A 15,912-nucleotide genomic window follows, 5' to 3' on the forward strand; every position below is an offset into this window, starting at 1 on the left:
CCGCGTGACTCTGGCCTGATTTCTCTGCTCCCAAAGCAGCTCCTGGACTCTAAAATACACATAAACACGCCAACATCCCTACAGCTTGTGCTTAAAGGAACAGCTCACCCAAAAACACCAACAATCTGCTGAAAATCTGCTCACCCTCAGTTCATCTGAGATCAGGAGGAGTGTGTTTGGAGAAATGTGTCTCTGCATCAGTGTCTCAGCAATGGTCTCTGCAGTGAATGGGTGCCGTCAGAATGAGAGTCTGATAAAAACATCACAATAATCCACAGCACTCCAGTCCATCAGTTAACATCTGGAGAAGACAAAAGCTGAGACACATCCAGCATTAAGACGTTTCTAACTCAAATACCATAGAGTCTATAATCCATAATAACTCTTCCTCCAGTGAAGAAGTGTTCTGGTCTGAATCAGGAGAGAAATCTGCAGATCAAGCAGCGTTTAAAACAGTCCAAAACAGCTCTAAACAAACATGTAGCTGGATTTTGATTTAACATTAACTGATGGACTGGAGTGCTGTGGATTATTGTGATGTTTTTATCAGACTCTCATTCTGACGGCACCCATTCACTGCAGAGCATCCATTGCTGAGACATTTCTCCAAACCTGATGAAGAAACACACTCATCTATGTCTTGGATGGACGGAGGGTGAGCAGATTTTCAGCGTTTTTGCGTGAACTGCTCCTTTAAGTGTTTAGAAAGTGTAACCTGATTTACTCCTGCACGGCTGCAGACGTTTCTTCATCAATCTGAACACACACAGCGCCGCAGAAAGGCTCATATTCCAGTCTCGCAGCGCAATCACGCTCACAAGAGCTCCGTCAGCGTTATGAGAGACTCAAACCCCGACGAAACCACAATCAACCCACAATTCTCAGTCACTCCACTCACAGCCATCACTTGTGTTTTTCTCACTGCAGACTCACAGCACACACAGTTTCTCCTTCAGTTTTGTTTTTGCTCCAGCTCTGGGTTTCTGACGTTATGCTTCTCGTCAGCTCGTTTCTACTGAGACACAGTGATAGAAATGCAAAAAAGTGCTGTTCTTCCTCAGTGTTTTTGTCTTGTTTTCCAGTTCAAATGTCTATAAAGATTTACTTGAGATGCAAAATGACATAAAATGTCTTGTTTTTGTAAGAAATTGATTAGTACATTGATTAAATCATTGATTAGTACATGATTAAAACAAGCAAATATCTATCAGCGGGCTCAGAAAATTCAACTTAATTGAAAGGGAGACGTGTTTTGATTCTCCATTGACAGATATTTTTTCTCGTTTTAATTATAAACTCACTTCATTTTGATTAATTTGTTAGAAAGCGAGACGTCATACCGTCATTCTGCGTCTGCAGTAAATGTCTCTTGATTTAAGGATGTTTAGATATTTGTGCTGGAAAACAAGACAGAAATACTGAGGAAGATATTCATTTTTGTATTGTGTGTAACATTTAATGCCACGACTTTATGAATTTAATATTTTCTGGATTTAAGGATTTAATTTGTGAAGGGATGAATTAAGAAACCCTGAACTTGTGTTTATTTGTAATTATGTGTGAAATTTACTAGCCATTTCTGAGTGAAAAGGGTTTTTTTTGTTGTTGTTTTAGTGCATATACAATACTGTGAGGCCTAAACATATCTGGTCTGGGATTTTCTTAAAATTTAATTTGGGAAATAAAGCTCAGAGGTTTGAAACAAAATGAAAATAGAAAAATGTTGAGATTTGAATTCAGATTGTGCACTATTTTTTTTTTTTATGATCGTCAGAAAATGAGTTTCATCAATCATGTGACTCTTTGTACACATGGTTAAAAATTAAGTCCAGAGTGTTTTACAAGAAAAAACCTTTCAGTTTTTCACTTCAAAAGATCATGTTTATCTCAATGTGTCACTTGATGTTTCTTTGTAATGATTTGTGAAATTTGATAGCAATTTCTGAGTGAAAATATTTTATACGCTTATTTTATTTTTCAGTGATGTTCTTCTTCCATTGAATCTCCAGATGCTCTTTGGATCTTCTCAGATCCTGCTGGAGAACATGATCATCAGGTTTCAATTCAACTTTTCTTTTCAAATTTTGCACTAATTTATAAAAAAATGCACTTTCGCACACTTAGAGGTTAGAACTATTAGAAGAACCATTTTTGGTTCCCCAAAGGACCTGTCAGTCAACAGTTCTTAAAACAACTATTTTTCTTAACACATATGTGACCCTGCAGCACAGAAGCAGTCATAAGCAGCACAGCTATATCTGCAGCAATAACCAAAAATACATTGTATGGGTCAGAATTATCCATTTTTCTTTTATGACAAAAATCATTAGGATATTAAGATCATGTTCCATGAAGATATTTAGTAAATTTCCTACCGTAAATATATCAAAACGTAATTTTTGATTAGTAATATGCATTGCTAAGAACTTCATCTGAACAACTTTAAAGGTGATTTTCTCAATATTTAGATTTTTTTGCACCCTCAGATTCCAGATTTTCAAATAGTTGTATCTCAGACAAATATTGTCCGATCATAATTTCAGATGATGTATAAATCTCCATTTCGAAAAATAACCCTTATGACTGGTTTTGTGCTCCAGGGTCACATTTTAAAACTCCAAAGGAGCCTTTTTCTACTATAAAGACCTTGGAAAGGCTCCATGGATGTTAAAAGTTCATCATGGAACCGACAGACTTTGTGGAACCTTTATTTTTAAGAGTCTGAACTTTCACCAGACTGTTGGACTCAGACACAGAGACCCGTGTGATGTTTAATCAGCAGCAGATCGAATAAAGCAGCAGCTGTTTCTCTTGCTAATGAAATCAGGTCTGGTGATGGGATCCAGCTCTGCAGCTCCTGATGTTCTGTGTTCTGGTTCCTCCGTCGCCAGCCGACTCTAATTCAGCCCGTTCCATCCGGATCATCCTGCGCCGGAGCTCCTCAAAGCGCAGTATCTCGTGCTCGTTCTCCTCACACTGATCCAGCTCAGACAGACGCAGCTTCTCCACGGCAGGAGCCTCTGGATGAGACACAAACTGAGGTGACACACACTTAAAGATGACCACTGCGCTCACGCTCACACAGAACCCGGAGCGGATCTTTGATTATTAGTGGTTTGTGTTACGTCAGACATCACTATCACAGGTGCTCATAGTGATTCAGTCGCCCCTCAAACACTGAAGCACTTCTCACACTTAACTTTAATCCCAGCTCATAGGTTTTATGTTTCAAACGCTTCGACCCAGTGTTGTTCATGTTAAATAAAATCATATTCAGTGTTAGGTTAGTATCATTGATATACTATTATAGTTTTTATAATATATTAATATTTTTAATTAGTTTTTATATTTATATTTTCTGTAATATGTGTGTGTGTGTGTATATATATATTCACAATACCAAAATCAAACCTACGCCCATATATATATATATATATATATATATATAATTTTATGTTTACATATAAATTTAATGTATATATATATATATTTTTTTCTGTGTATATATTTTGCTGTATGTGTGTGTGTGTGTATATACAGTGGGTACGGAAAGTATTCAGACCCCCTTAAATTTTTCACTCTTTGTTATATTGCAGCCATTTGCTAAAATCATTTAAGTTCATTTTTTCCCTCATTAATGTACACACAGCACCCCATATTGACAGAAAAACACAGAATTGTTGACATTTTTGCTGATTTATTAAAAAAGAAAAACGGAAATATCACATGGTCCTAAGTATTCAGACCCTTTGCCGTGACACTCATATATTTAACTCAGGTGCTGTCCATTTCTTCTGATCATCCTTGAGATGGTTCTACACCTTCATTTGAGTCCAGCTGTGTTTGATTATACTGATTGGACTTGATTAGGAAAGCCACACACCTGTCTATATAAGACCTTACAGCTCACAGTGCATGTCAGAGCAAATGAGAATCATGAGGTCAAAGGAACTGCCTGAAGAGCTCAGAGACAGAATTGTGGCAAGGCACAGATCCGGCCAAGGTTACAAAAACACTTCTGCTGCACTTAAGGTTCCTAAGAGCACAGTGGCCTCGATAATCCTTAAATAGAAGACGTTTGGGACGACCAGAACCCTTCCTAGAGCTGGCCGTCCGGCCAAACTGAGCTATCGGGGGAGAAGAGCCTTGGTGAGAGAGGTAAAGAAGAACCCAAAGATCACTGTGGCTGAGCTCCAGAGATGCAGTCGGGAGATGGGAGAAAGTTGTAGAAAGTCAACCATCACTGCAGCCCTCCACCAGTCGGGGCTTTATGGCAGAGTGACCCAACGGAGGCCTCTCCTCAGTGCAAGACACATGAAAGCCTGCATGGAGTTTGCTAAAAAACACCTGAATAAGATTCTCTGGTCTGATGAGACCAAGATAGAACTTGTTGGCCTTAATTCTAAGTGGTATGTGTGGAGAAAACCAGGCACTGCTCATCACCTGTCCAATACAGTCCCAACAGTGAAGCATGGTGGTGGCAGCATCATGCTGTGGGGGTGTTTTTCAGCTGCAGGGACAGGACGACTGGTTGCAATCGAGGGAAAGATGAATGCGGCCAAGTACAGGGATATCCTGGACGAAAACCTTCTCCAGAGTGCTCAGGACCTCAGACTGGGCGAAGGTTTACCTTCCAACAAGACAATGACCCTAAGCACACAGCTAAAATAACGAAGGAGTGGCTTCACAACAACTCCGTGACTGTTCTTGAATGGCCCAGCCAGAGCCCTGACTTAAACCCAATTGAGCATCTCTGGAGAGACCTAAAATGGCTGTCCACCAACGTTTACCATCCAACCTGACAGAACTGGAGAGGATCTGCAAGGAGGAATGGCAGAGGATCCCCAAATCCAGGTGTGAAAAACTTGTTGCATCTTTCCCAAAAGACTCATGGCTGTATTAGATCAAAAGGGTGCTTCTACTAAATACTGAGCAAAGGGTCTGAATACTTACGACCATGTGATATTTCAGTTTTTCTTTTTAATAAATCTGCAAAATGTCAACAATTCTGTGTTTTCTGTCAGTATGGGGTGCTGTGTGTACATTAATGAGGAAAAAAATGAACTTAAATGATTTTAGCAAATGGCTGCAATATAACAAAGAGTGAAAAATTTAAGGGGGTTTGAATATTTCCGTACCCACTGTATATATATATATATATATATATATATATATATATATATATTTTTTTTTAATTAATTTTTTGTGCGTGTGTGTGTTTTCATTTTGATTTTAGTCAATATTTTTGTAATTTTATTGTATTATATATCATATGCCTGTATAGTTTTCATAAAGTTTCTAGTTATTTTAGTACATCAAGTTAATCTAGATGAAAATGACATAATGTTGCCTTGGCACTAGCTAAAATAAAAATAAGTTTATTTAGTTTTTAAAATTTTTATTTTATTCCAGTTAAAGTTAGCATAACAACAATTGTGGAATATTTATTTAGAAAATATAAATATTGGATGAAGAACCTGAAGACTAAAAATTTGAAATATTGCCTTTGGAAAATAAATGTAATAAAATAGGTTTAAGTTGAAGTACTAAAATTATGGAAACTAAAACGTGAATAAAAATAAATGAAAGCTAACTAGAAATGTTTATAGACAGAACTAATAAAATTGACAAAAGTACAGAAGAAGTTTACTAAAATGTTAACTGAGATTAAAATATAAAAATGTAAAATGTAAAATTTAAAGCTAAAAAGTTCAAATTATTAATTAATAACATAATATTAAAATAATACTAAAATAACAATGGTTCAATCTTTAACATGAGTTAATTAACTGTAATTCCATGAAAGAAAGGAGTTCTGAACAAGTTAATTAATAAATCTAGTTTATTTATAAATTAAAGCTAAATATAAAAATAAAAACACACATAATGTGTTAAATATTAATATTAAATAAATATTAAAATGAAGTCTGGAAATCTAAAAATAAAAGCTAATTCAAATTATTAATAGATAATCATATAAAAACTAATGCAGTCAAACGATTAATCGCATCCAAAATAAACGTTTTTGTTTACATAATATATGTGTGTACTGTGTATATTTATTATGTACTGTATATATATAAATACACACATGCATGTATATATTTAAGAAATATGTTACATTTATATACTAAATATATTTATAGATGATATAATTTATATGAATATAAATATATACATGTAAATATTTTAGCTGCATGTGTCTCTATACATACACAGTACACACACATATATTATTTTCTTTTGGATGTGATTAATCGCAGTTAATCATTTGACAGCACTAATAAAATCAAATAACACTAAAATAGCTCTGGTTCAGTCGGTACCCTGATTTAGGATTTAATGAGGTTAGAGTTGTGGTTTTTCGGCCACATATTGAGAGTCTCTCCAATCGAACCGCACTCCTGCTGATTATTTGATTTTCATTTTAAACCTCATTAAGATCTCAGCATCATTCCTCAGTAATGCAGTGTGTAATCAGACGAGAGCTGACTTTATCGCTCGTCAGTCTAATGAGTGTGAGATTATTGCGTCTGGGGTTATTGATCGTTTTCGCAGCAGCGCCAGAATCCAGCTGAGCTTCACGAGCGTCTCCAAGGGAACAGATCTCACACCAGTCGAGCAGAACCAGGGCAAGGAGCTATTTTTGAGGCAGGCCATCCTTTTTATGCAAAGCCACAGATGGCACACACACACACACACACACACACACACACATCTACACCTCGCTCTCAGGTTTCTTTCACCTTCACCCAGTTGTGAGGAGCGCAGGTAACGGAGAATGGAAGGCAGGCCACGGTCCAAGACGTCTCGAGGAGGAGACGTGAGCGGACACTTCCTCAGACTCAAGGCCTTCAGCGAGATCACGTGACCTGAGGAAAGAAAGAGGTACGAACTCAACATCGCGTGTTCGTCACGTGCTTCGCAAACACACGTGTGCGTACAAACCCAGCTCTGGAGGAAGCGCTGAGATCGGGTTGCCCTCCAACAGCAACGTCTTCAAGCACCTTACAGACAAAGAAAGAAAGAGAAGCTTCACGTACAGTGATTTACTGGATTGTGATCACTGCAGGCATCATATTTGTGACTCTGAACTGTAAAATTCATCATTAAACTCAAAAAATGATGTTCGTTCTTAGTACTTTTGTCTCGTTTTCCAGTACAAATATCTAAACATCCTTAAATCAAGATGCATTTACTTGAAAAAAAAGAAAAAAAGAAGATATAATTATACAAGAATAAAACAAGAAAAAAATAAAACATCTATCAGTGGGGTCAGAAAAATAAAGGGAAAACAAGATTATTTTTCTGACCCCAAAGGCAGATTTTTTTTTTTTTTAGAAAACAAGACTTTATATCAGAAGTCATTTTTTTCTTCTCGAGTAAATTATTTAAGATTAATTTGTAGGTATTTGTAAGAAAATATTTTTTTTGCACTGTCTGAGTGATTTCCTTCATAGCTGTGCTACACTGTATTTTTTTTTTTTACAAAGTTGTAAAAACAAAACAAAGATTCTTCTTCTTCAGAATTAAACATTTAATTCAGTTTGTTTACCAGCAAATTTATTTTTTTTTTTTTTAGCGTAGTTTCTTGTATTTCATATCACTCCACACTCTAGTTGCATAATATACCGTAATAATTCACACTCAAATCAACATTTGCCTGTTTGGGTGCAGTCAGTATGAGGGACATCTGGAGAAGACAAAACAGACATTAGTTTAGAGCTGTTTTGGACTGTTTTAAACGCTGCTTGATCTGCAGATTTCTCTCCTGATTCAGACCAGAACACTTCTTCACTGGAGGAAGAGTTATTATGGATTATGGACTCGTATTTTAGTTAAAAATGTCTTAATGCTGGATGTGTTTCAGCTTTTGTCTTCTCCAGATGTTAACTGATGGACTGGAGTGCTGTGGATTATTGTGATGTTTTTATCAGCTGTTTGGACTCTCATTCTGACGGCACCCATTCACTGCAGAGCATCCATTGCTGAGACACTGATGCAGAGACACATTTCTACAAATCTGAAGAAGTCTGAGTGCATTTTCATTCATTTTTGCATGGCTTGTTCACTCGCCGGTGTTGTCCGATGGCGGCTGGTAAACCTGTGAGTCGATTGTTCCTCACATCCAGCCAGACCAGAGACGACAAACTGCTGAAGAAACGCTCCGGAAGGCTGCGGATCTCATTCCCCTCCAGATACAGACTCTAGAACATGCAGAGGAACGCATGAGAGTCTGAATCACATGCGCTCACCTGCATACAAGAATGCACTGCGCTGTTAATGTACCTTTAGATGTGTCATGTTTAACACGGATGCTGGGATGTTCTTCAGGGCTCTTCTGCTCAGGTAAAGCATGTCTGCTGATGATGATTTTTCATCTTCTTCTTCACAGTCGAGGCTCAGATGGAGCTCACTCATGTCTCTCATCCAGAACGGCGCAGACGCATGAATAATACTGTAATAATAATCACATGTGATTGATCACATCAGCTGGTGAAGTTTATGACTCCAGCGCGCTGCCGGATGGGATGTTGTCAGTCGTTGCTATGGTGACGGCGGGTGAAAGCGAAACCAAAACTACGGCGCGCGGCGGAGGCCAAACATCCGGAACGCGTTTGAAAAATACACAGAGAGCATCAAAACTTACTCTAACTGAAATGTCCTGTATTCATTTAATTAATGACTTTTGTTAATTTATTTGTGAAACGGAGAAGTAAACTAACAATAATTTAAAGAAAAAAACGTAGTATTTATTCAGTGGAATGATCGTTAAACACTAAAAACTTTTGCTCAGGTAACAATGTGCTTCATGTGATAAAATATAAATTATTTTAAATATTACAAAGGAATTATTTCAGAATTATTTCTACCTGATTAGGATTTTTAATACATTTTTTGTTGTTATGTATGCCACAAAAAAACTAAAAAAAAAACAAAAAAAAAGAAAGAAAGAAAAATAAAACACGTTTAAGAACCTAATAACGCTTTTTTAGTTTGTGGTATTTTACTGTTTTGATCCCTTTTGCTGTGAGATTTATTGAGATTTATTTGAAGAATACTCCTCAACTGCCAATTTTATATAGGAACATGTCGCTTATATAGCCGAACAGACTAGGCTATATATTAAATATATATTTATTATTTATGTGTTCTTCAAGTCAATCCAAAATAGCCTTTATGACGTCAACCTCAACATCCAGCTCAGTTTGAACTTAACATCGGCGCGCGTTTGTTACTTGAATGCGCGAGACTTCCGGTTTCATTCGCTTCCGTTATGTTAGCCGTACTAAAATAGTCCGTTACACTGCTTGCAAACTAGTATTTGTTATGATGATATTGGTTAATTTATTGTCCTAATTATAAACACACTGATTTGTAGCGCGAGCAGTTCTATAGTTTATTAAGCTTGTCATTCTTCAAGTTATTTAAAGAAGCCTCGCACATTCACAATATAGCTTATATAGCCTATTGAGGTAGCTAGGTGGAATAATAATAATAATAATAATAATAGGCTACATATAGTCGCTATATAATACCTATAGAAGAATGACAAAATAAAGTAAAGGTTGTAGCAATAGCCAACAATAGGGTGGATTAGTGTAATGTGGGACACCTCAGCTTCAGTGCGTTCATCTCTTCTTTTACAGCATTAAAGTGAACATGCTTGGTGTTGAGTTCAAGCTGCTGAAATCACTTGACTTTCTGGAAATGATGTCAGAAGTGTGGCTATGAAAATCATCGAACAGGAAGTACCTCTTGCAAAGTTCACTGAAATGACAATGACATAGGATTTAGACAAAATTAATGTTAAGGATATAAATCTGTTATAAATAAAATAAAAATTCTTATATTTGTGATGTATTTGTACATCAAAATTTGCAATAATACTGTTAAAATGTGTTAAGAATGTTTTCTATTTGAAGCAATCTTTGTCGTCCCACTTTAGAAAAGGATGTTTTCAAAAGTGGGACAGCATGTTTTGACTAATGTGGGACAGTCAAATGTTATTCAACTGATAAAATGTGCATTAAGAAAGTTAAATATCACACATGTATTTTTGTAAATTTTTAAGCTTATAATGCAGCAATATTATTTGTTTTAAGATCCAGATTTAAAATTTAGAGACCAGAGGACGATGGGATCCTGGACCGTGATGAGTCCATGACTGGCCAGAGCTGCTTATTTCTGTTACGAAGTGTTTTCTTAACACAAGCTTTTGAAAAAATACGTTTAATATTAGAAGTTTAATAACAGTTTTAAAGGCATTCCATGTTCCAAATTTTTCATATTTTTAAAAACTATGAAATTATTTTGCTACCTTTATTAAGTTCAATTTTACATTTTTGACTTTATTACATGGTTATTATTATTGTTGCTGCCAGAAATCTGACATTTTTAAAATAAATTATTAAAGATTTCTGTGTTATATAACTGTATTTAACATTCCATATATGAACATATAGGTTACTAGTTTTTTAAACTTATGAAGATAGGCCTACTAAATTAATTAAGCAAACATGGCTATGCACATTTAACCATGAGTGTAAAGTTTACTTTGTAAAAATTTGACTATTTATAACCCAAAACATAGTGTCCCAGATTTCAGCATTAGAAAATCCACAAATTCTTAGGAGCACTAACATATGTGCCATTTCCCCTTTAATTACAATATCTGATTTAGACAGGGAACATCTTGGGGATTTCATAACCATATAACATATTGATGTATTGTTTTGGCTTCATATGGAAATATGATGCACAAGTCAAAATTTCAAAAAGTGTCCCACATTACCCTAATCCGCCCTACATTGTATGGGTCAAAATGATTGATTTTTCTTTTATGCCAAAAATCATTAGGATATTAAGTAAAGATCATGTTCCATGGAGATATTTTGTAAATTTCGTACCGTAAATACATATCAAAACATAATTTTTGATTAGTAATATGCATGGCTAAGAACTTCATTTAGACAACTTTAAAGGCAGTTTTCTCAATATTTTGATTTTCAAATAGGCTAGATGTATCTCAGCCAAAGACTGCCATATCCCATGCATCGATGTAAAGCGTCAAAAAAAATGACCCTTATGACTGGTTTTGTGGTCCAGAGTCACATATATATAGCCTATATGTTTATTGACTTCGTTGTCGCATGACACACCAAGGTAGACTAATATGAAATATTTTGTGACTGGTACAGTAGGTAAAGCCGCCGGTGGCGCGTGCGCGTGCGCGCGAGGGAGGGGAGGTTGATATAGTCGCCGCTGCTGGAGCTCACAGTCAGTTTGAGCGGAACGAGGCACGTTCAGCTCCGAGATTCCGTGTGTGTGAGTCTCTAGATTCGCAGATCGCGGCAGATCATCGGCGGTGTTTGCCAGAGATGCTCGTGTTGTAGAGGCGTCCAGCAGCATCAGTTTCCGTCGCGCTGAAAGGAATGAGAGCAGAGCATCAATGTTTCACTGGGGCAAGTGGAAGAAGAGGATGGGAGCGAACAGTTCATCTAAGAGACCAGTGTTCGACGACAAAGAGGATGGTGAGGATCACACTGCATCACAGCATCTTTACTCCACATGTGCATCTGACTCCTAACATCACTGCATTTACCACATGATGTTACACACTTTTGAACAGTGAATCTGATTTAATGCAGGCTATCAGTGCATTTTTGCTAGATGAACTGGTGCATGCTTGGCTTTACAAAACTGATGACAATAATGTTTTGTAATTCAAGTTCAAGTGTTTTTATTTCTTTTCTGTTTTCCTCATTTAAGTGCAAATGATGTTTCTAGGTCGTTTTATTAATGGTCCTGGACAGTAAAACATGCATGATTCTTCATTTTAGTTCACTTTTACTCTCAGCGTCAGAGTACTGTGTGTTTAAAAAGGTAGTGTGCTGCAACTTATGCTATAAATGATTCTGAATATAGCAGATGTCTTAGTTATTAACAACCAGTTTTCACCCATACAGCAAAAATATATATATTTTTTCAAATATATTTTTTAATACATTTCAGAATAATGGCCAAAAATATCTGCTAAAATATATTTATGTAAATATACCAAAATATTTTTTGTATATTTTTGAAAATATATTTTAAAAATATAAATATGTCTTTTTTAAAAGCATGTCCTATTTGAAGAAAAACTTATTTGTTGTCTATAACATGAATAACAATTAGCAAGAAAATACAATGTTCCATAAAATATAAACATTATTAAATCATTATAAGTCTTCTTTAGATCTTTAGTTGGCTATTCCATCCGTATTTGCATTCAGCCGAAATGTAGGCTGCTGTGAGATTGGAAATGTATTTTCTTGCCCCTGAAATACATTTATTTTGGTATGTGAAGGTTGAAACTAAATATTTGTTCTATTTCAAAATTACATTTCATTGCACTTCACTGTTTACAACATATATTTAAAATATATTTCAGCCAGAATTTATTTTTTCTTTTTTTTTTTGTATGGGTGTGCATTGCAAATGTTCCACTTATTGTTTTCTGCCTCTTTAAGGCGTATTACATTTCAAATCCGATTTCAATGTGACTGTAGAGATCAGCTGGAACGCAGGAACAAAACCTGCCAATTAAATCATTTGCTGTTTAATTGGTTAATTAGTGAGGATTACGGAAATCCAGGGAAATTATACTGCGACTGAACATGCGTTTGTTGAGTGAGTTATGTCACATTTGAAGACAAAACTTGTAGTCTGTAGGTCAGAACGTGTCAGAAAAGCCAGAAATGAGGTCAGTTCACTGTGGATCTGTAATCATATGATGTGACTGGAGGAGGACGCGTAATGACCCATTTAGATACAGTATGGACTCGATGCTGCTTGCTTCTGTTACATGAAAATCACTGCACTAATGAATGTGAAAGTAATTACAATTATGTGCGGGATAATGAGATGTGTTCAGGACACGACCGAGCGCTGCATGAGTTGTTCTGTATTTGTTTTCATGGGTTTTATTGATGAACGTTACTTAAGTTGCAAGAACAAAGGAGAGAAGTACAGCTAGAACACACGTTAAAAATGTTGGATTCACAAATCCTTTTGCTTGACATCCTTGGCATTTGAAGGTATTGTTGGCTGTACATTCAGACAAGAAAGAAAGAGCTGATGGAAGAACATTCTGTTAAAGGAATAGTTCACATAATGAAAATGTGTTCATCCTCAGTTCATCTGAGATCAAGATGAGTTTGTTTCTTCATCAGGTTTGTAGAAATGTGTCTCTGCATCAGTGTCTCAGCAATGGATGCTCTGCAGTGAATGGGTGCCGTCAGAATGAGAGTCTGATAAAAACATCACAATAATCCACAGCACTCCAGTCCATCAGTTAACATCTGGAGAAGACAAAAGCTGAGACACATCCAGCATTAAGACGTTTTTACCTCAAATATGAGTCCATAATCCATAATAACTCTTCCTCCAGTGAAGAAGTGTTCTGGTCTGAATCAGGAGAGAAATCTGCAGATCAAGCAGCGTTTAAAACAGTCCAAAACAGCTCTAAACAAACACGTGGCTGGATTTTGATGTGAGAGACAACAGCAGATGCACTTCTTCACTGGAGGAAGAGTTATTATGGATTATGTACTCCTATTTTAGACACTAAAAACGTCTTAATGCTGGATGTGTCTCAGCTTTTGTCTTCTCCAGATGTTAACTGATGGACTGGAGTGCTGTGGATTATTGTGATGTTTTTATCAGACTCTCATTCTGACGGCACCCATTCACTGCAGAGCATCCATTGCTGAGACACTGATGCAGAGACACATTTCTACAAACCTGATGAAGAAACAAACTCATCTACATCTTGGATGGCCTGAGGATGAGCACATTTCCATCTTAATTTTCATCTTTGGCTGAACTATTCCTTTCATATACGTCTGTGGACTTTTGTGGTGTTTTGATCAACATGTAAAGTCCAATACACGAGTAACTGTAGTCTGTGTCAGAACGTCTCTGCTGAGTTTGATGGATGTTTCTTGAAATCTCCAGAGGAATTACTGTCAGAGATGTTTAGGATAAGACTAGAGATATCCGATCATCCATTACAGAAAGTCTGATTCTGAACAGACTGCAGGTTTGGCGGATGTAGGACGAGTTCTCAGAGATTTTGACAGTATGTTGGATTTGTCATTTAACTGAAATAAAGCCAGTTTAATCACACAGTGATAATAATATCCAGCTCATTATCAGAATCCTCAGCAGATCCCTGGGATAGACGCGAGATCTGATCTGTCTGCTGGTTTGATTCTCTCACCCTTCCACGAGATTCTCACATTGCTAATCGGTGTGTTGCGTTAAAGCTGGAGAACGGTTTGTGTTTCATCACACATACGCCCGCTTTGATGCTGCTAGACGAGAAAAAGGGTTATTCCTCATGATCCTTACATGAAAGAGGACTCCAGGGAGAGAGAGAAGGAGTGGGAGAAGCTCGTGAGGTTTGCTTCAGCTTGAGATCTGTGTTTTGTCAGTTTCTCATGAGCGTCTGGAGGAAATATGTGACCCACATTGGGCTGTAGACTCAGACCTGTTTTTATACATAATGTCCAAAAACAGCAACAGAAAAAATTTGAGAATGCAAACAAAAACTGTTTTGTCATTATTTAAGGCCTGTTCACACCAAAAACGATAACTAATGATAAGTATATTAGCATCCACACCAACATATATCATATGTTCTGTTTATTACAAACACGCTGCAGTTTTGTCGTCTGCTGCTTTTAAAGGCTCTATATGTAGAATTCAGAAACTCTTATTAGCGACACCGGTGGCCATTATGTGAACTGCAACAAGCAAATTATTTGCTCACGCTTGCACTCGTGCACATATCATACTGAATGTGAATAAATACGGTCCGTGTACGTTACGTTCATTCGTTTTTTGATGTAAAATTGAAAACAGAAACGTGAGAAAACAGCACCATTTTCGTTTTTCCAAAAAAACGAAAAAAAAACAAGAAATCGCCTTGATTTTCCGTGTTTACATTCAGGGGTAGAAAATGGATAAACAGCTTGAATGTTCGATTTCCACGTGTGGGCAGAAATGAAATGCCCCTTTTCACTGATTGGTCAAGCAACGATCAAATGGCGCTGTCATCATGTCGTGTTCAGTTCTGTGTAACAGAATAAGAGTCCTCCGCTGTTAAAGCGTTTATTGCAACTCCTGCGTTCATCTCCCTCTCATTAAATAACCCGACTAATAACAGATGGTTTGACACAAAGCATACTGGGGCAGCGCCTAGACAGGGCTTACTTCTAAAAAATAAAAACATTTTTAATAGCCTACAGAAATATGAAATGAGTGACAAAATGAAACAATTGGATACTTGAATTATGAAAGTTACATCGCCAGTATGTGGCGGCAAGTCATTGTGTTGATGAATGAGTCATAGAGTCATTAATTCAACCGATTCGTTCAAAAAGCAAATGGTTCATTGAACCACTCACTCAAACGATTCATTCAAAGACTCGGATTCATTTAAGAATGAAACACCTGTGTTTTAAGTCAAATAAAACAGACTGTTTTGTGTCTAAAATGAAATCAATTTATACTCATTATTAATGAAACTGTTCTGTCTAAAATAAAAGTTAGTGTTGTGTATTCACACTAAAATCAATACTGCTCTGCGCTTCACTATAATGTAAATGCATTCGCCCCGTGTTGTCCAGTGCATCACGCAGCATTGCCACACAGATTTTGATAACTGGACAGCTAAATAAAATGTGCAGTGCGCCAAAGAAATAGACTAAAAGGGTAATGTAGCTGCAGATCCAAGGTACAAACATATTTCTGCACCAAGCACCTAATACTTGCCGTATAGAATCTATGCCTACACAGAAGTGAACCCCGTCCATTTGTTAGTCTGGTTGTTTTATGAGAGAGACGAAATGCAGGAGTTGCAAT

The 15,912-nt window shown here is 36.6% G+C and overlaps 2 protein-coding genes across 3 annotated transcripts in view; one reads left to right on the forward strand and one right to left on the reverse strand.

Annotated features, from left to right (window-relative positions):
* Window positions 1-2,555: 2,555 nt before the first annotated feature.
* Window positions 2,556-8,872, reverse strand: LOC131551797 (leucine-rich repeat-containing protein 27-like). Of its 2 annotated transcripts, XM_058794918.1 has the most exons (5): window positions 8,290-8,872; window positions 8,077-8,207; window positions 6,949-7,007; window positions 6,747-6,872; window positions 2,556-3,020 (listed from the first exon to the last, which is right to left on the reverse strand). In XM_058794918.1, exons 1-5 carry the CDS (start codon window positions 8,428-8,430, stop codon window positions 2,824-2,826), a joined length of 654 nt encoding a protein of 217 aa, XP_058650901.1. In that variant the 5' UTR covers window positions 8,431-8,872; the 3' UTR covers window positions 2,556-2,823. The 2 variants fall into 2 exon arrangements, with proteins under 2 accessions (XP_058650901.1, XP_058650900.1); XM_058794917.1 differs by lacking the exon at window positions 2,556-3,020 and having other exon boundaries at window positions 6,265-6,872.
* Window positions 8,873-10,990: 2,118 nt separating this feature from the next.
* Window positions 10,991-15,912, forward strand: part of LOC131551794 (serine/threonine-protein kinase 32C-like) — a 76,378-nt gene continuing 71,456 nt past the window's right edge. Inside the window, exon 1 of the mRNA XM_058794913.1 lies at window positions 10,991-11,534. Within this exon, the coding sequence (XP_058650896.1) occupies window positions 11,453-11,534 (82 nt within the window). The 5' untranslated portion in view covers window positions 10,991-11,452. The remainder of the gene's footprint in view (window positions 11,535-15,912) is intronic.

This window comes from Onychostoma macrolepis, chromosome 13, assembly GCF_012432095.1.
Source record: "Onychostoma macrolepis isolate SWU-2019 chromosome 13, ASM1243209v1, whole genome shotgun sequence".
Taxonomy (NCBI): Eukaryota; Metazoa; Chordata; class Actinopteri; order Cypriniformes; family Cyprinidae; genus Onychostoma; species Onychostoma macrolepis.